The sequence below is a fragment of the Muntiacus reevesi genome, chromosome 11, assembly GCF_963930625.1.
Source record: "Muntiacus reevesi chromosome 11, mMunRee1.1, whole genome shotgun sequence".
In the NCBI taxonomy this organism is placed as follows: Eukaryota; Metazoa; Chordata; class Mammalia; order Artiodactyla; family Cervidae; genus Muntiacus; species Muntiacus reevesi.
This window is the reverse complement of record NC_089259.1, coordinates 10,407,924-10,428,500: the sequence shown is the minus strand read 5'-3', so window position 1 is coordinate 10,428,500 and position 20,577 is coordinate 10,407,924. Positions and strand designations below refer to the sequence as shown.

At 39.2% G+C, this 20,577-nt stretch overlaps 2 protein-coding genes across 3 annotated transcripts in view; one reads left to right on the top strand and one right to left on the bottom strand.

Moving 5' to 3' along the window:
- NAA16 (N-alpha-acetyltransferase 16, NatA auxiliary subunit) overlaps positions 1-19,140 on the bottom strand; it is a 65,950-nt gene extending 46,810 nt beyond the window's left edge. For both annotated transcript variants that reach the window (XM_065902310.1, XM_065902309.1), the window contains exons 1-6: positions 18,832-19,140; positions 13,228-13,312; positions 11,476-11,580; positions 9,705-9,862; positions 7,434-7,568; positions 1,410-1,563 (exon numbers count right to left, since the gene is read on the bottom strand). In XM_065902310.1, coding sequence (XP_065758382.1) covers positions 1,410-1,563; positions 7,434-7,568; positions 9,705-9,862; positions 11,476-11,580; positions 13,228-13,312; positions 18,832-18,885 — 691 coding nt within the window. In that variant the 5' untranslated portion in view covers positions 18,886-19,140. The remainder of the gene's footprint in view (positions 1-1,409; positions 1,564-7,433; positions 7,569-9,704; positions 9,863-11,475; positions 11,581-13,227; positions 13,313-18,831) is intronic.
- Positions 18,710-20,577, top strand: part of MTRF1 (mitochondrial translation release factor 1) — a 53,253-nt gene continuing 51,385 nt past the window's right edge. The window contains exon 1 of the mRNA XM_065902313.1: positions 18,710-18,728. The gene's annotated coding sequence lies outside the window, so the exon portion shown is untranslated. The remainder of the gene's footprint in view (positions 18,729-20,577) is intronic.

The following is a 20,577-nucleotide window of genomic DNA, read 5'->3' as shown; positions in this document are numbered from 1 at the left end:
TTCCATCTCTAATACATATTGTAAAAGGTACAAGTAAGGAGACAGTACAATGATTTCGGATTGCCAAGGGTTGGAGGCAAAGAGAAACAAACAGGTAGAGCACCGGATTTTTACGGCAGTGAAACCACTCTGTATGATACTGTAATGGTAGATACACGTCACCACACGTTTTTAAATCCTAGAAGGTGTGCAACACCAAGCGTGAACCCAAATGAAGACTACAGACCTGGGGCAGGGAGGAATCTATGCACGTATGAGGACAGAGGGTGTATGGGAGATCTGTGCCTTCCACTCAGTTTTGCTGTGAACCTACAACTGCTCTAAAAAATAAACTCTATTTAAATTAAAACAAAACAACAAAAATAAGTAAAGGCTCTGAAATCAGAAAAATATGCTTAGAAATTAACTCCTAAAAGGCTAGGCAACTTCAGGCAAGTGCTTAACCTCTCCTAGTTTCTTCAAATATAAAAAGGGATAATAAATAGTATCCATGTTAGAAGTGATAAAATATTCCATGAAATTAAGCCAGTTAAGCAATTACTACTGTGAAAGACTAAATAAATCTTGGCACGTATTTTTATTAAGCTTTAGAAGTTCTGCAACTATATGGGATTTTAGTTTTAAACTAATCTTTAATTCAAATGGACAGTCTATACAATACAATATTCCTCAGGAAATGGGTAACTGATGAGCAAAGTTAAATATAAAAAAGAAAATGTTTGACTTTGTTGAATAACACTTTTAACAAACTATTTCTCAGGATCCTGTCTTAATTAGCCCATAATGAAAATAAATGAATCTTGCTTTCATGATGATCCCAGTGTCATCATTTATTAATCTCATTTTACTATACATGGAGATAAGTATTGGGAGAGGGGATGAATATGAACGTAGTATAACACACTGCTTTAGGAAATGGAATCTGGAGTCCAAATCCCTGCACTCAAACCCTGCACTACTCAACTTAATTAGCTGTGTGACTCTGGGCAAGTCACTTAACCTCTCTGTTCCTCAGTTCCTGATCTCTAAAATGGATATAACAACTACATCATAGGGTTTTTACGAGGATTACATTAATTATTAATGGTTTAATAATAAAAATATTTAGAACACTGTCTGATATACAGTCTCAATTAAGTGTCAGGACATGGAAGTGAAAGTCTTAGTCAATCAGTCCTGTCTCTTTGCAACGGCCAGGCTCCTCTGTCAATGGGATTTCCCAGATAAGAATACCTGAGGGGGTTGTTGCCTCCTCCTTCAGAAGATCTTCCTGACCAAGGATCAAACATGCATCTCCTGCATTGCAGCAGATTCTTTACTGTGGGAACCACCAGGAAACCCAAGTACAGCTTTTATTCTCATCTTTAATCAAGACCATTTTTAAAAAAAGAAAAAGCAATTCAACTAACCTTTAATTTCTTCCACCAAAAGTTTATCACATATTTGTTTCTCATATGTTTCTATATGTTCCAAGGATTCCTGAAACAGATCTGCCTCCCGCATTACTTGATTCTGGTACAGGATGAGTTCACTGTATTCATAGTCTATTTTGCTGAGAGGAACCTGGAAAGAAAAATAACCAAATAATCTTATTTATATAATAATAATAAAGCAGTTACAGATCTAATTTCTTAGGAATGTCATTCACACAGACTTTAATTTTTTTTTTCTTTTTTATTTCACACAGACTTTAAAAAGCAACCTACAAGCAGTTACAAATAGAAGAGTTACTAACAGCAAAGATTAATATATTCTTTAAAACAAATGATGGGATGGGGATTTCCTATTACCAAAGAAAAGTATAATAATGGGATTAAAATCCTAAAGAATCTTTTAAAAAGAAGAAACCTACTAGAATAAAGCACTTTAGCAAGGTGACAGAATACAAGATCAATATAAGAAAATCAACTATATCTCTCTATACCAGCAACAAATAACCCTATCCCCCCCAAAAAATGAAAATAATTTCACTTACAACAGCACTAAAAAGAACATACATTCAGGAATATATTTAAGAAACAAGACTCATACCAAAGAGTACGAAACATTCAAAGAGAAATTAAAGACCTAAATGCATCAACAGACATTTCATTCCATGTACATGGATCAGAATACTTAATATTTTTTGACTCAGTATTTTTTCTCCCACGCTGATCTAAAAATGCAGTGCAATCCCTAATCAAACTCTTAGTAAGCTTTCAGAAACTGACAAGCTGACCCCAAAATTCAAATGGAAACCAAAGGAACCCTGCATGCACAACAGAATCATAAAAAGAAAAACAAAGTAGGAAGACTTCCAATTTCAAACATACCATAAAGCTACATCGATCAGGACAACGTGGTTTGGGAACGGTGTGAGGACAGAGACAGCGGGACAGAACACACGCTTCAGAAAGAAGCCCTCATAGCCCGGCCAGTCAGTTTCTGACAGGTGTGCGATAGACAGGGCAGTCTTTTCAACAGTGATGGTGGAACAATAAAGTAGCCATATGCAAAAAAATAGCCTTAGGCACATATTTCATACCATATACAAAAATTAACTCAAAACAGATCACGGACCTACATGTGAGCACTAAAACTATGCAAGAAACCTCAGAATAGGAAAAAAATCTTCATGACTATTTGTATAAGAAAAAAATTAGTAAACTGGACTTCAAAATTATACTTTTCCTCTTCAAAAGACATCATTAGTAACATGAAAAAACAAATTACAGACTAGAAGAAAATATTTTCAAAAGATATATCTGATAAGAAGCTTGTACTGAGAATATAAAAGAAATTCTTACAACTCAGTTATAAGACAAATAACCCAACTAAAAAATGGGCAGAGTTACACAGACATCTTATCAAAGAAGAAATATAAATGACTAGTAAGAACATGATAAAATGCTCAATATCATTAGTTTTTGGAAAAATGCAGACACAATCAAAACAAATATTACTACATACCCACTAGGAGACTATCATCAAAAAATTGAACAGTAACCTTCCTTAGGTGTAAGGAAGGTTAGAAAGTGGAATTCTCACACACTGCTAGTAGGAATGTAAAATGGTCCAGTCACTTAGAAGAACAACTCAACAGTTTATGAAAAAGATAAATATATACTTACCATATAACCAAGTAATTTCATTCCTAAGTATCTACCCAAAAGAAATAAAAATATATATGTCCACACACAAACTTACACACAAACGTTCACAGCAGCATTATGCATAGCTAAAAGTAAAAGCTACATATATGTCGATCAGTTGTTGAATAGATAAAGTGTGGTGTATCTCCAAAATGAAACAGTATATAGCACTAAAAAGGAATTAACCACTAATACCATATGCTCTAACACAGGTGAATCTCTAAAGTATTCTAAATAAAAGAATCTAAAGAGAAAACACTACATTATGATTGTCTTTACTTGAAGTTTCCAAAAGAGGTTCAAGCATATTCCCTAATGTTATAACATATGGAGAACTCTGTTCTTTCATGTCTTCTCTGGACAAGACTCTGGACCACAAGGCAGGGACAGAAAGGTCAGAATAGAGGACAGTTACCATGAAAACTCTGTAATGAGAATTACTGGGTAAATGAGAAGAGAAAAAACATCCACCACTCTAGCAGGTAAAACTACTTTGACTATCAAACCCATCATGTTTTGGGTAATGTGTCAAAAGAGAAAGCTTTCATTAAGAAAATACAGAGGATGATGTCAGGAGAAACAGCAAAGAACTCTAAAAATTCACCTCTCCATAAGAGAAAGGAAAGAACAGGTAAAAACTGTCAGAATCACGTTATTCAGAACTCTGAAAATTAACCAAAGGCTTCCCTGATGGCTCACAGGGAAAGACCCTGCTTGCAACACAGGAGACCCAGGTCGACCCCTAGGTCAGAAGATCCCCTGGAGAAGGGAGTGGCAACCCATTTCGGTATTCTTTTTTTTTTTTCATTTCAGTATTCTTGCCTAGAAAATACCATGGACAGAGCAGCTTTGTGGGGTACAGTCCATGGTGTCACAATCAGACACAACTGAATGACCTTCACTTACAGCTATCTGGGGAGCAATTATTGAAGAAAAAAAGCTAGATCTTAAGAAGACCAGTGAGTTTTATGTCATTTTAACTTCCCCTATCCCTGGTGGCTCAGATGGTAAAGCGTCTGACTACAAACCGGGAGACCTGGGTTCAATCCCTGGGTCAGGAAGATCCCCTGGAGAAGAAAACAGCAAGCCACTCCAGTATTCTTGCCTGGAAAATCCCAAGGATGGAGGAACCTGGTAGGCTACAGTCTATGGGGTCGCAAAGAGTCAGGCATGACTGAGCGACTTCACTCACTTCACTAGTCCTATCCAAAGCTCTCCAGCTACACAGTAGCCTTGAGAAATAAGCTTATATTCCCATAGCAGCTTGACAGTCACCAGTGAGAAAGAATGAACCTGGGGCTCTTTCAAAGCTTCCTTCCCAAGAACTGTAATGAACTGACCTACCTCCTGGTTCACTGCAAGCCTCCAAGTACAAGCCTAACTCAGAGTGTGCCTAAAGCAAAAAAAGCCTTGGGGGAAGGGGAGAGCCTAAGTGCTCACCAAAACTGATCACAAGGGGACTTCCCTGGTGGCCCAGTGGTTAAGAACCCCTCTGCCAATACAGGGGACACGGGTTTGACCCCCGGTTCGGGAGATTCCACAAGCTGCAGAGCAAACTAATCCCATCAACTACAACTTCTGAGCCCACGTGCCCTACACCTCCACAAGAGAAGCCACTGCAACAAGAATCCCACACACCGCAACTAGAGTCGCCCCTGTTCACCACAACTAGAGAAGGCCCAGGCACAGCAGTGAAGATTCAGTGCAGCCAAAAAGAAAGAAAAAAGAAAAGCAATTAGAGCCGTGTGTTTTACCTTTACAGTGCCTGAAAGATGGGTAATAGTCAGGACAGACAACAGACTACACAAAAGCCTTAAAGGAAAAGCTGGGAAATGTGACGTCCATAGGGGGCACTGAAATCACACACATGTAAAGCTATACGCAGGTTTAAGAATTACCTGAGAAACTCCTAAGCTCTCACCTCCTGTTGACCTTGAGACTGCACAAGAGGTGAAAGTTAAGGCAGAGTTGTCAACTGCCTTCAGTTCAGTTCAGTTCAGTCGCTCAGTCGTGTCTGACTCTGCGACTCCATGAACCGCAGCATGCCAGGCCTCCCTGTCCATCACCAACTCCCAGAGTCCACCCAAACCCATGTCCAATGAGTCAGTGATGCCATCCAACCATCTCATCCTCGGTCATCCCCTTCTCCTCCTGCCTTCAATCTTTACCAGCATCAGGGTCTTTTCCAATAAGTCAGCTCTTCACATCAGTTGGCCAAAGTATTGGAGCTCCAGCTTCAGCATCAGTCCTTCCAATGAATATTCAGGACTGATTTCCTTTAGGATGGACTAGCTGGATCTCCCTGCAGTTCAAGGGACTCTCAAGAGTCTTCTCCAACACCACAGTTCAAAAGCATCAATTCTTCAGGTTCAGCTTTCTTTATAGTCCAACTCTCACATCCATACGTGACTACTGGAAAAACCGTAGCTTTGACTAGATGGACTTTTGTTAGCAGAGTAATGTCTCTGTTTTTTAATATGCTGTCTAGGTTGGTCAAAACTTTTCTTCCAAGGAGCAAGTGTCTTAATTTCATGGCTGCAGTCACATGTGCAGTGATTCTGGAGCCCAAAAAAATAGTCTGTCACTGCTTCCACTGTTTCCCCATCTATTTGCCAGGAAGTGAATAGGTAAACTGCCTGGCTGAGTGCTAAGGCAAACACCAACACAGAGAAATTTAACAATACTACAAGATCAACAAATCAAGTCTTTAGCAGGAATGACCAAGAAAGAAAGAAGGCTACTAAAATTGAGAATAAAAGGAAGACTGTTACCACAAACTATACAAAAATAAAAAGGATTATAAGGTACTATTAGGCAAAGTGGTATGCCAACAAATTAGATCACCTAGATGAAATGGACTGACTCTCAAAAAGCATAAGCTGCTGAAACTGACTCGAGAAGGAATAGAAAATCTGAACAGACCAATATCAAATAAAAAGTAAATCATAATTACCAATAATCTTTCCATAAAGGAAAGCCCAGGACCAGATGCCATCACAGGTAAGTATTACCAGATGTTCACCTAAGAACTAATACCATCCTGCACAAAACACTTCCCAACTCAAGCCCTGAGGCCAGACATAGACATCAAAAGAAGAGTACAGCTTAGTATCTCTTATCCCAGTATCCCTCACTAATAAAGAAATGCAAATTAAAAGAATAATGAGATACACTTCTTCACATGTAGAAGACTAGAAAAACTATTAGTCCAGAAGACTAATACAGCTAACAGTAAGTATGTCCAGTAAGGACATAGGCAAATAATAACCATCAAACCTTGCTAGTGGGCATATAAATGAATACAAGTACTTCAAATGGGTTAAACTGAAGACACAGATCTGCAACTCTGCAGCTCCAGTTTTAGGTATACATTGAAAAGGAACTCACAAATATGGCTAATGAAACAGCAGAAAAGAATATTCACCGTAGCACTAATTTTTAATAGACATGAAAACAGTGTAGATTAACCTTAGCTATGGAACACCAAACAGCAGTTTAAAATGGATAAACTAGCCCTACATGTATCAATACAGATGTACCTCTAGGAATGTCTGATTTTAAAAACTGAGTATCATTCTTGTAAAATTTTAAATATATAAAATAACAGTCTGCAAACTTTCATGGACTTAATACATAAGGTAAACATGACTAGAAATGATCTATACCAATTTCACAATAGTGGCTACCTCTAGGGAGGGACATGGAAGGACACTGGTTTTTCCCGAACATTTTAGTTCTTTAAAAAATAATTAAATCTGGAGCAATTACTGCAAAATGCTAAGATCTTTTTAATTTCTCTTGGGACACATACTATATTTTTGCATTTTTACTATTTTTTACTATTTTATATTTTTTTCATTTTTCTATTTTTTACTATGTACAGTAAAATGTATTTAATACATTTATATAAAATATAAAGCAATATATATTGAAGAAATTCCCACAGTCACAAAACTATTTTCAGTTTCATGTATTCTTTTCTTTATTCATTTGAATATTATTGAAATTATAGCATAAAAACATTTTTATATTGGGAATTCCTAGAAGTCCAGTTGTTTGGACTCTGCACTTCCGCTGCAAAAGGCATAGGTTCAATCCCTGGTCAGGGAACTAAGAACCCGCACGATGCATGGCATGGCCAAAATAAAAGAATTCTACATTATAACTTTTTCCAATTATTTCAAAAAATTTTCAATTTTTCCAAAGATCTGAAAAACTAATTCATGCTTGAGGGGTGGAGGCAATATAGAAGTCAACTATTTTAGTTTGAAGAGGAAGGACATGTTAAAATGAACTTCTTACTTGCTGAGTTTGTCTAAATTCTTCCAGTAGTTTTAGTGCCATATCATAATCTTTCAGTAGATGGTATGCAATAGCATAGCCAATCCAGGAAGCACGTTGAGTCGGGCGCAACTGAAGAAGCTGATATCTTGTCTCCTTAAAAAAAAAAAAAAAAAATTTTTAAATTCTTTTCACTTTTTAAAGTTTCTCTAAAATATAATTCATCATTTTTAAGACAACATACCTTTAATTCCTTTATAATGAACTGAATGAACAAGTATCACTGAACTCCAGAATAAAACAAAAATACTGAGTTGGACAAAAAAATTCATCTAGGATTTTCCAGAAGATGGTACAGAAAACCTCGAATGAACTCCTGGGCCCACCCAATACTGTATGCTCCTCATCTGAACTTAAACTCTGGAATACTCCGTAACGCTCACTGAAAGACTGTCACTGAAAAGCTGTCCGTGGATTCAATGCTGTTGGGCTGCCTTATAAAGTTACCTTTATACAACAAGAATGTCTTCTGGTAACTAAACACCTTAAAAGAGAGAATAAGGTAACTTTTAATGAAAGCAGAGTTTCCTGCATATTAAATTATTATATAAAATTAAGACCTACTTACATTGTTGTAACAGGCCCACAGACAGGCTGGACAGAGCCAGAAAAAACACTCAAACATCTGACTGGACTTTTCTAGCAGAAACACCACCACTGCTACTCTTAAGACAGCTCAGTATCTATGACGTTAGGAAGAAAACACCAGAAATTCCACCTGGTTGCCAAGAAGAATCAAGACCAGCACAAAATCTTCAGACCAGCACAAAATCTAACCTCCCTACACAACTCCAGCTTCCTTGTAGTTCATGTATGTCTCCAGGTTTTAAGCAAGTGTAACTGCCTAGAGGAACAGGGTCTCATGAAAACCCTTAGCTGCAATGAGTTTTAAAAATGTAATGTTTAGCTTCTGTGACTGCCATTGCAATGCATGCTGGCCATCCACGCTATAGGCCATGAGGAGAACCATGATTAGATCTTTCTTTAAAAAAGCTATCTTTGACAAAACGATTGCGACAATATTCATAGTTAAGTGTCTGTTCCTTCTAGGAATATGGCATTAAGCTCCTATCAACCTCACCCCTTATTTCCACCGTTACTTCTCTGTCACCCCCTACTTCATTAAAGTCTGACTCAGTTTTCATCTCTCTGTCAAATCCTGCCATTATCCTGGGCAAATCTAACACTAACCAACCAACAACCTATCTTCTTGGAGCCAAGATTTCCTTCTCTTTAATGATCTCCACCCTGTTGCAGGGACCTACTCCCACCACCACACCCTAGACCTTACTGCCACCCAGAAATCATAAATTCAGGTATCTCACCCTGGCTACATATCAACACTCTCAACTGGGTCCTTTCCACCCTTGTTCCTGGATACCACCAGGACCTTGAGTCCTTCACTTCTAACCACCAGCTCTTTTATTTATTTCACAACCCCTCCTAGCAACCAGTCTCCTGCCAATATTGTTAATTTCTTTATTTCTAAAGATAAGTGATTTGAACTCTCACCAAACTTAGGCTGCTAAGTCCTAACCAAAAAAAAATCACACAACCTTGATGAATTAATTGGTGCCATTATTAAGTTCAGCAGAACCCTTGAAACGTCTGCAAAAGTCTAAGCATAGGGTAGAACGACTTACACAGCAGTAGAAGGGCAAAAGGAAAAAAGTTAATGAAAGAAGACTTATCTAAAGAGAACTATTAAGTCTCGGTAGCCTCCGTCACATGAGAAGCGGGGAGAATTCCTTTTTGAACATACTGAATTTAGGATACTAAGTGGGGTAAGCACCTGTAGATGCCCAGTAGAGTTGACAGTAATGGTCTGGGACTACATTTATGGCAATCCTCCTCACAATATCTTGTATTTTCTAACCCATAATAAAGCAAGCTAGTCAATCTCTACATTTAGGTTTCTATTATAAAAGCTCTGTTTGCCAAATTTGTAAATATCAAGCCCACAAAGAATATGGTACAATATTAGCACATAGGAGATATTCTAGCTTTTATAATAAAAAGCATTAAATGAATAAACTAGTTACCCTTTTTGATCAATTTATGCAATTCTGCAACTATCACTGGAGGGGAGATCCCAAGTGACTTCCCCCTTCTACTATAGAATGAAATTAACGATCAAGTCTACATGATGTTAAGTTTACCTCATTCTGAATTCACATGCTTTTAAGTTATAGCTATTGCAAAAACATGTACACTTAAGACTAAAATACTTACTCGATAACCTTCAAGGTCTCTCATTTGGATCTGCAACAAAGAGAGATCCCTCAAAATTTGCAGATTATCTTTATCTAACTTGAGGGCATTTCTGTAACATTTAATAGCTTCATCATATCTCTTATCAGAACGCTGCAAGAGTCCATATACATGCCAACCTATTAAGTTAAGGAAACAAACATTCACAGATACTAGAATATACTATGCTACATATTTAACAGAAACCTTACCTTAACAAAATGGTATTTTGTTTGGGATTTACCTTAGAATGACCTGAGTAAGAGGGGGATAGTGAAGTGATAAAAGATGAAACCAGATCAGCCTTGATTGACAGTTGTTAAACTACTGAAGCCAGGTGATGGGCATATAGTATTTCATTTTTCTATTCTATTTTTGGACATGTCTGAAATTTTTCATAAAATATTTTTAAGTAACCTTAGAAATTACTGGTAGGAATTCTTCACATTCCCGACCCCAGTCCCTCACTTTCCTAGGCCAGCATCTCAACATGCTCTTAATATCAAACACTGTGTATTAAAACAGAATATATACAAAAATTGCAATTATCTTTTAAAACATGTATATATTCAATCAATTACAAAACATGTTTTTAATTGACTAGTGATTAAAGACTACAAATTTAAGTTTCTATTTAATGTAAATTAATGTCTTAGCATATCTTGGAGCTACAAAAACTATCTTACATGCCCTTTCTCTTCACTTTGGGGTAAGCACTAGGATAATGAAATAAGTATTTAGTATTCTGAGAGAACCCTAAGCTAAATATGTAAAAAACACCATTAAGACTACTGATGTTCATACTGGTCAAGAGTTAGACGATTTAAATGCAAAACATTAGCATAAAAAGGCAATATGCAAATTCTGAATAAGTATACATATAAGCAAAACACAAATTAAAATAGTTTCAATGATCCATCCCTAAAGAATATTTTTGTTTTCTTACACACTGGGGTACTAGCCAAAGAAAAATATGATAAGTATGCAGTGAAGTAACAGCCAAGTCCTTGTGCAGCAGAAACCAAGTTGAAGAATCAACATGACAGTTATACTAAATAAAATCTATCTTACAAGTTCCTTCTGAATGTTCTTCTAAGGTTTCTAAAGGAAAGTTCAATGAACTTTTAAGGAACACAAAGTTTACTATAAGGTAAATCATTCGGAATGGGGAAAGTATCACTCTGTTTATGGATGTAAATGAAAAAAACAATGGGTTTTAAGTCACATATAATTATCAAGGTTGGCTTCCCAAGTGGCGCAGCATTAAAGAATCCGCCTGCCAATTTAGGAGACTCAGGAGATGTGGGTTTGATCCCTGGCTCGGGAAGATCCCCTGGAGAAGAAAATGGCAACCCACTCCAGTATCCTTGCCTGGAAAATCCCCATGGACAGAGGAGCCTGGGGGGCTACAGTCCATGGGATCACAAAGAGCCGGACACGATTGAATGAGTGAGCACATACACACAATTATCAAATTACTTTTCTCTTACACTAAGTACAACTGCAGTAAATATACAGTGCATAGGAATTCTTTTTAAAATCTTCCAATAAAAAACAAAGGGTAGGGAACAGATGAAATTAATATTAAAAATGTTGATAATATTGGAAGCTGGACAATAGGTACATAGAGTTCATTAAACTCACTCTTTCTTACAGCTTTAAATTTTTCCATAGAAGTTTCTTGAGTTAGAAAAATTAGTAAACGGAAAACAATGAATTAAATTAAAACTACTGAACTACTACAAAAGGATACAGACATGACTCTTCACATCATTACGAAGTCCTTTACGAACAAATTCATATGCTTCTTCTTTTTTTCCTAAACAGTTCAATGTTAATCCTTTCATAGCCAAAGTCTCTGGAAAACATTTCAACCTCTATTTACCCATGAAAGATTCAAATTATTCTCTTAGCACTATTTTAATATGAGATCTACCAATGCGTACAATATCCATCCTTTAAATCCTATAGTTAGAAGAACTTCTCTCCAAATAAAGTAAAAATATATTTATGTATCCGCTTAAAGTTTAGCCCTATCCTTTTCTGAAATTCCTTAGGCTGGAACTGAGCTGGTAAAAAGCTTTCTGCCTTTCTGAAGACTCTATAAAGGAAGTTAAGATTATTCTGCTAATAAAAGGTAACACAGCAGGGTCCTGAGTCCTGTTGAGTTAAATCTACTGCAGCTGACCTCACCTTTCACCTGAGCTCAATTCTATTAAAAATCTAACAATCTGATTTATACTCCACAAAATCATTCAATCTATCTTAAAGTGGTGTACACAATTTAAAAGTCATCCTACGTCATACTGGACCAGACTCCATTTTTGGTTGCAAGTTTATTCCAACAAAGTCCACTGAGGCTAATTAAGATCAGTTTGCACTTGAAAAGCACAACACTGGACTGTGCGAGTGGTAACTAACACAAGAATATGTTTAAGCTAGTTAGAAGAAGATTATATAGAATGAAATAATTCTCTCAATAACTCACAAGACTGAATTACAAAAGAAAAATGGTTGGACTCTGGTTTTCAGAATATGGTGATCTAACAGTTCAGGCTCCTATGATCAAACATCTTATTTTATCTATTTTGACATAATGAACTTCCCCAGAAGCTCCCATTTGGATAAAGGCCTGGAAAATCCCATGGACAGAGGAGCCTGGCGGGCTCTAGTCCACAGGCTCACACAGGGTCGGACGAGACTGAGCAACTAACACTACTCTATTGCTAAATAGCTTGAAAATAAGCTTTAATTTCTAAAATGCTATGAAACAAAGACTTCTTTCCACTTCCTTCAAAGAATGCTTTAAACATTATTAGAAACTGAGTAGGGCCAGGCTAATTTTCCTAATAAGATGGTCTCGAGAATTACTCAAGTCTAATATTCAGAGACCCAGTTGGCTTTCCTCTGCTATAGGACCATAACTTACATGTCTAACCTGATTCATCCTTTTACCAAGCACTGGTCACCAGTGAAAAAGGATTAGACAAGAAAATACAGACTTAACTGATATCAGTGCTAGAAGAACCAAGATAATCCAAATGTAAATCAATAGTATCCTATTTACATATGAAGATCAGCAGATATATTAACAATACATCTACTAAAAAATAAAATCCATTTGACTGTATCTTCATTCTACTTCGGTGTTGCAAATATTGTTCTAATTTTATACATAAGAAATCAAAGGATAAGTCCTACTTAAAGCAACAAATGAAATCAGGTCTATAAAAGTAGATGTATATATGCCACTTATTTACCAACAGATCGACTATTTCTCATCTATTAATAAAAGTAAAGTCTATAAATATATCTAAGCATGATATTGAAAGAAATAATCTAGAATAAGAATGATATGAGGCATAATTTAAAAAGTTAAACATGTGTGGACTCTAAGAGAGCTACAAGGCCATGGAAAGTGGGAAGCATTCTTCTTTCACTGTTAGAAATCCTTTCCATCTGATTGTGGAATTAGATTTTCTCAAAGGAATCTCACAGGTGATACCTCCATGTTCAGCAAATTTCGGATTTGAAAGAATCATCTTGCAAAATTTGAGGCCATTTTTGTATTGCTTCTGTTCATAACATTTCTGAAAAAGAAAAATTATTATACAAAATGAATACACATGGAATAACTTCATTGTATTGTACCAATTCTAAATTCAAGATTCAAAGTTAGGTTTAAAACATGTGATGGAAAGGTTTTATATCAATTTAAATAACTTATAACATGAAGTGTACCTCTGTTACTTACTGGTATCTGAGTATTTTCACTTTTACAGAAAATAAAGAAAAAATTGGGACTTCCCTGGTGGTCCAGTGGCTAAGACTCCCAAAGCAGGAGCCCAGGTTCAATCCCTGGTCAGGGAACTAAAGCCCACATGCTGCAACTAAAACCTGGTGCAGACAAATAAATAAATATTTGAAAATAGATACTTTTTTAAAAACCCCTTATTGTCAATCAGTACACTGTTATAGCTTTCTTTTATTCAAAATTCAAAAGCAAAAACATATGTGATCACAAAGAAAAATACTAGAAACTGCATTAAAAGCCTTTGCTACTTCAAGAATGGAACCAAAGCATACACAAAAAAAATACTGCTATTTATTGAGCAACTAATAAGTGTCTGTAAAAAACTTGTTATGACTCACAACAATTCCTTAAGGTAGGTGTCATCATCTCCAATTCACAGATGCAGAAACTTAAAGTTCATTAAATTTGTTTAACAGTGGCTCAGCTTAGTTGCAAACTCTGGGTTGACTTCAAAGACCATGGTCTTTTCATCAATTATTCTAACACAAATGTAAGCAACCTCTTTATTCCTAAATGCCACCAGCCAGGCTAAGTAACCATGCCCGGCCTCCGCAGTCATTAACTATGAGAACACCTCATCTTTAACTCAACCTCTCACTTGTGGTTATAGGTTATTTTTCCTAGTACTCAGCATGCCAAGCTCACTCCCACCTCAAGGCCTCTGCCCCTCTGAAACCTTGTTCTTCCCCAGATCTTCCCATGGCTGGTTCCTTATGATCAAGTTTTCCACATCATCTACCTGACCACTCTAATACTGCCAGCCTCTTACTGTACCCCTACCTACACACACACACACACACACACACACACACACACACACACACACACACACACACACACATGCCATGATACTGCTGTATTTTCTACACAGGGCTATCATTTCCTAACATTATTACTTATTCGTTTTTACTAAGTCTGTCCTTCCCATCATATGGTAGGCTCCATGAGAACATCATCTACCTGACCACTCTAATACTGCCAGCCTCTTACTGTACCCCTACACACACACACACACACACACACGCTATGATACTGCTGTATTTTCTACACAGGGCTATCATTTCCTAACATTATTACTTATTCGTTTTTACTAAGTCTGTCTTTCCCATCATATGGTAGGCTCCATGAGAACAGGGATCCTGACTGTTTTAAGCATGGCTGCATCCTCAGATTCTAGACAAATAAGCACTGCTCAACACAGTCAATGTGTACAGTCTTCTAAGTTCAAAACAGAATAGGACCAGCAAAGGAGAAGAAAGAGATTAATTCTGGCCAACAGGGGTGGCATCTGGAGGGGAAAAGTAGAAAAGTATTCATAGAATAAGTCTTTGAGGCTTATTGATGGCCTCTGTTCATGGGGTTCTCAAGGCAAGAATACTGAAGTGGTTTGCCATTCCCTTCTCCAGTGGACCACATTCTATCAGACCTCTCCACCATGACCGTACAAATGCACTCATCTCACATGCTAGTAAAGTAATACTCAAAATTCTCCAAGTCAGGCTTCAGCAATACGTGAACTGTGAACTTCCAGATGTTCAAGCTGGTTTTAGAAAAGGCAGAGGAACCAGAGATCAAATTGCCAATATCCACTGGATCTTTGAAAAGCAAGGGAGTTCCAGAAAAACATCTATTTCTGCTTTATTGACTATGCCAAAGCCTTTGACTGTTTGGATCACAATAAACTATGGAAAATTCTGAAAGAGATGGGAATACCAGACCACCTGATCTGCCTCTTGAGAAACCTATATGCAGGTCAGGAAGCAACAGCTAGAATTGGACAAAAAACAACAGACTGGTTCCAAATAGGAAAAGGAGCACATCAAGGCTGTATATTGTCTCCCTGTTTATTTAACTTATATGCAGAGTACATCATGAGAAACGCTGGGCTGGAGGAAGCACAAGCTGGAATTAAGATTGTCCGGAGAAATATAAATAACCTCAGATATGGAGATGACACCACCCTTATGGCAGAAAGTGAAGAGGAACTAAAGAGCCTCTTGATGAAAGTGAAAGAGGAGAGTAAAAAAGTTGGCTTAAAGCTCGACATTCAGAAAACTAAGATCATGGCATCCAGTTCTCTCTCTTCATGGCAAATAGATGGGGAAACAGTGGCAGACATTATTTGGGGGGGAGGGGGCTCCAAAATCACTGCAGATGGTGACTGCAGCCATGAAATTAAAAGACACTTACTCCTTGGAAGGAAAGTTATGACCAATCTAGACAGCATATTAAAAAGCAGAGACATTGCTTTGCCAACAAAGGTCAGTCTAGTCAAGGCTATGGTTTCTCCAGTGGTCATGTATGGATGTGAGAGTTGGACTGTCAAGAAAGCTGAGTGCCGAAGAATTGATGCTTTTGAACTGTGGTGCTGGAGAAGACTCTTGAGAGTCCCATGGACTACAAGGAGATCCAACCAGTCCATCCTGAAGGAGATCAGTCCTAGGTGTTCATTGGAAGGACTGATGCTGAAGCTGAAACTCCAATACTTTGGCCACCTGACACAAAGAGCTGACTCATTGGAAAAGACCGTGATGCTGGGAAAGACTGAAGGCAGGAGGAGAAGGGGATGACAGAGGATGAGATGGTTGAATGGTATCACCGACTCGATGGACATGAGTCTGAGTAAACCCGGGTGTTGGTGATGGACAGGGAGGCCTGGCGTGCTTCGATTTATGGGGTCGCAAAGAGTCGGACACGACTGAGAGACTGAGCTGAACTGAACTCATGGCCTCTGGGGGAATGACCTTAGTGGTTGGGGAGAGAGGATAGGAAAACTTTGAATTTTAATCATGCTAACATATTACCCATTCCAAAAATATTTTAACATAAAAATTTTTTAAAATAACAATCTGAATCTAGTCACAGGAGTTAATCTGACAAAGACAAGAAGAAAAAAACAAGCAGAAGGAACTACTGGGTAAGAGGAGAAAAAGAGAAATATTGTTTTTTTCTGCCTTACCAAGTGATCTGGAAGTAATAATATCATACTACCAACAACAGGAATAATAATAGTTAACACTTCCTGGAAGGATTTTCTATGTGTCAGGTGCTTTTCTCATTTACTCTTTATTTAAATCCCAAGGAAAGCCTATGGGATACATGTAATCTCTATTTAGATGGAGACTGAGGCATAGTTACTGAGTTTACACAGCTGGTGTCAGAGCCACAATTCAAACCCAGGTAGTCATCTCCAGTATCCAAGTACTCAGGTTAAAGGAAAGTCTTATTAAGTTCAATAAGGAATATATACTAAGTAGAAAAAACAGATTGTAGTTTCAACTTGGCTACTAACCAGACAGAGACCCCTAGACTGTCATTTACTATTCCTGGGTTTGACTGTCTCCTCTGTAAAGAGCAATGGAGTAGTTCCAGAATTCAACAAAACATAATGCTAACAGCCAGTTTGGGGAAATAAGACAGGCAGGAACAAGTCATGCAAACTATGTTGATAAGCCACCTGGTAAACATGTTTGGATGTTTAAATACAATGAAAATTAACATTGAAAAGTTACTGTTGGTGGCAAAGCACTTTGGTCCACAATAAAACTAAAAAATAATTCTATGACAGGCTTCTGAAAACTATGGAATTTGTCCCAGCCAAGTTTTACCCACACTTACTGCAATTTGAGATGATAAAATAATTCATTTTGCAGCACCTTCCTGAAGTCATGTAAGCTTATAAAAACATTACATACTCATTAAAAATGGTCAGCATTTCCCAATTGGGGGGACGGGGCCGGGAGGAATAAAGTGAACTCAGCAGCAGTTTTAACTTTTTTTTACTAGAATATAATAAATTAGTTGTTTCTCATTATGCTCCTGATGACATGATTTGAACTAGAAAATATCCACATAGACCAAAAATAAGCGTTGTCATCTTTCATGTACAATGCAAATATCCTGAAATCCAACTAGCAATTTATATAGATGATTTTTCGTTGACATGTTTCAGCTTCCTTAAACAAAAAAAATAACAATAACAGACCAGCTCACCCAAAAGGGGCAAAAAATTCACTTCTCCAACTCCACATTGGGAAGAATACAAAGATATAAGAAAAATGAAAGTAAAATAAAGAAAAAATAAAGGCAAAGTCGAAAGAAGCGTTCTGCCACAATTAGGTTTTTACACTCATTCCCATTATTTCCTTAACACTAGCTCAGCTCAGTTCAGTCGCTCAGTCGTGTGCGACCCCACGACCCCACGGACTGCAGCACGCCAGGCCTCCCTGTCCATCACCAACTCCCGGAGTTTACCCAAACCCGTGTCATTGAGTCGGTGACGCCATCCAACCATCTCATCCTCTGTCGTCCCCTTCTCCTCCTGCTTTCAATCTTTCGCAGCATCAGGGTCTTTTCAATTGAGTCAGTTCCTCACATCAGGTGGCCAAAGGACTGGAGTTTCAGCTCAACACTAAGCACCATATAAAATTAGGATTTAACATTTTCACCGCATTTTCCACGTTGCTTCCCAGGTTTCTTTCTGCTACAAAACAAAGTGAATGCTCCCTCAAGTGCAACGCCAGCCTACCCCAAGAAGCTTTCATCACTTAGCTCACCGCAGGGCCTGTACGAGTTAAATGCAATCCGAGTTCCCTGTGACAACAGAGAGTGGTGGGATTGGGCGGGGGGGAAAGGTTGAAGAGGGAGGGGACATATTTATGACTGATTTACGTTGCTATATAAGAGAAACCAACACAACATTATACAACAATTATCCTCCAATTAAAGTAAAAATACCATTTTTTAAAAAAGCAATCAAGAGTTGTGCTCGAATTTATAACTTAAAAATGGCAGTTCCAGTCACAAACTTCTCAGAGGGTGAACACTGACCACTAAAAGGAGACAAACCTCTCGATCAAAGGGAGGGTCGGTCTCCGTCCGAGATTTTAGCTCCCGGGAACCAGTATAAACCAGATCCCGCCCCGCCACCGACTCGCTCCCTCTCTCCTGACTGTCAGCGCGCGCTATGCAACAGATTCCACACGGAGAAGCGAACCAGCACCCCTGGGCGCGGGGGTGACGGCTAAAGGAAACTGCGGAGGACCAGGAGCGAGGGGCCGGCTAGGCCGGCCGCCAGGCACCGCAGCGCGCGGGCCGCTCCCCGCGCCCAGGGCCAGGGTGACTGCGGCGAAAAGTTCCTGGAAGCGCTGTCCACAGAGAGAGACACGACAGCGGGGAGGCAGCCCGGCGAGGTGGGCCTGCGGGTTTCCACAAAAACAAAGAGCCCGAGGGGGGCGGGGCGGCCCGGCCGCGCCAGGCGCTGGACCGCCGGCGGCGCGGTCAGCGGCCACTCACCAAAATGCGTTTGAAGAGGTTGCTCTCCTTGGGTGGCAGCTGCACGTTGGGCATGGCGGCCGGAGGGGCAGGCTAGGTGCCCCCCGCGCTCCGCCTTGCGGGACGGGCACCAGAGCAAGTCGCGCCTGAGAGTCGGGCTGCGAGCCTCGGATCAGCTCATTGGCCGAGAGCTGGGGCTGGGCGGGCCGGCTAGGGCTGTTGGCCGGGTCTGACAGAGAAAGGGGGAAGGCGGTCCGGACAGGACCCCGCCGCAAGCCCGAGGTTGCTTTGGGACCCGCGGCGCGAGTCCCGCGCACGGCAAGATGGCGGTCGAGGCCCGCCCCCCCCTCCCCCCTCGAGCGTGGCGGCGCGCGCATGCGCCCGCGGCAAGGTCCAGCGGGGCGTGTGTGAGGCGGTCTCCTCAGGCACCTGCCCCGCGCGCCCGCGGTGGGAGTTCCACGCTGGCGCCGCTCACAGATGGCTGGCTTGTGTTGTGCTCTGACGGTTACGTTTCAGGGCCAAGAGGGTGTTAGTTATATCAGAGCCTGTGTTTTTTGGTTGTTGTTGTTGTTGTTTTTCTTCTGATCAGTGAGGAATTTAAACAGCACTGGACTCTATAAGTTTCTTGGTGTAGGGCAAACTTGTTTCCCATCTTTTCCCCCGGAGACTTAGACTTCAAGAGAAGCCTTTCCTTTTCTGTGTGGACCAAACAAGTATTCACAACGTATGTGAGGTCATTGGACAGGACTTGTAATGGGCTGATGTGAAAGCACGTTTGAAATTCAAAGAAAAATACTCTCACCAGTATAGAATACCCAACAATGTCAGTGAGAATTATGGTGGTGTCATGCGGGCCACTGATTCTCCAGGTCTACCTAGGCTTTCTCCTCAGCTTATTCTCCTTTGTGCAAAGCCTATGATAAACGAAGGAAGAAGATTCAAGCCCAGGGTGTTCCAACTCAGGAGTGTTTTTCTGACATAAAAGGCAGCATAATGACAAGTGTATCTTTCCTTTTCTCCTTCGCTTTTTGCTTCTCCTTTTCACAGCTATTTATAAGGTCTCCTCAGACAGCCACTTTGCTTTTCTGCATTTTTTTTTCTCGGGGGTGGTCTTGATCCCTGTCTCCTGTACAATGTCACGAACCTCTGTCCATAGTTCATCAGGCACTCTATCAGATCTAGTCCCTTATATCTATTTCTTCCTTCCACTGTATAAGCATAAGGGATTTGATTTAGGTCATATCTGAATGGTCTAGTGGTTTTCCCTACTATCTTCAGTTTAAGTCTGAATTTCACAATAAGGAGTTCATGATCTGAGCCACAGCTCCCGGTCTTCTTTTTGCTGACTGTACAGAGCTTCTCCATCTTTGGCTGCAAAGAATATAATCAATCTGATTTTAGTGTTGACCATCTGATGATGTCCATGTGTAGAGTCTTCTCTTGGGTGTTGGAAGAGGGTGTTTACTATGACCCGTGTGTTCTCTTGGCAAAACTCTTTTAACCTTTGCCCTGCTTCATTCTGTACTTCAAGGCCAAATTTTCTCCAAAGGAGAAAAGGAAAGATATACCCATTTGAATTCAGAGTTCCAAAGAATAGTGAGGAGAGATAAGAAAGTCTTCCTCAGTGATCAGTGCAAAGAAATAAAGGAAAACAATAAAATGGGAAAGACTAGAGAACTCTTTAAGAAAATTAAAGACACCAAGGGAACATTTCATGAAAAGATGGACTCAATAAAGGACAGAAATGGTATGGACCTAATAGAAGAA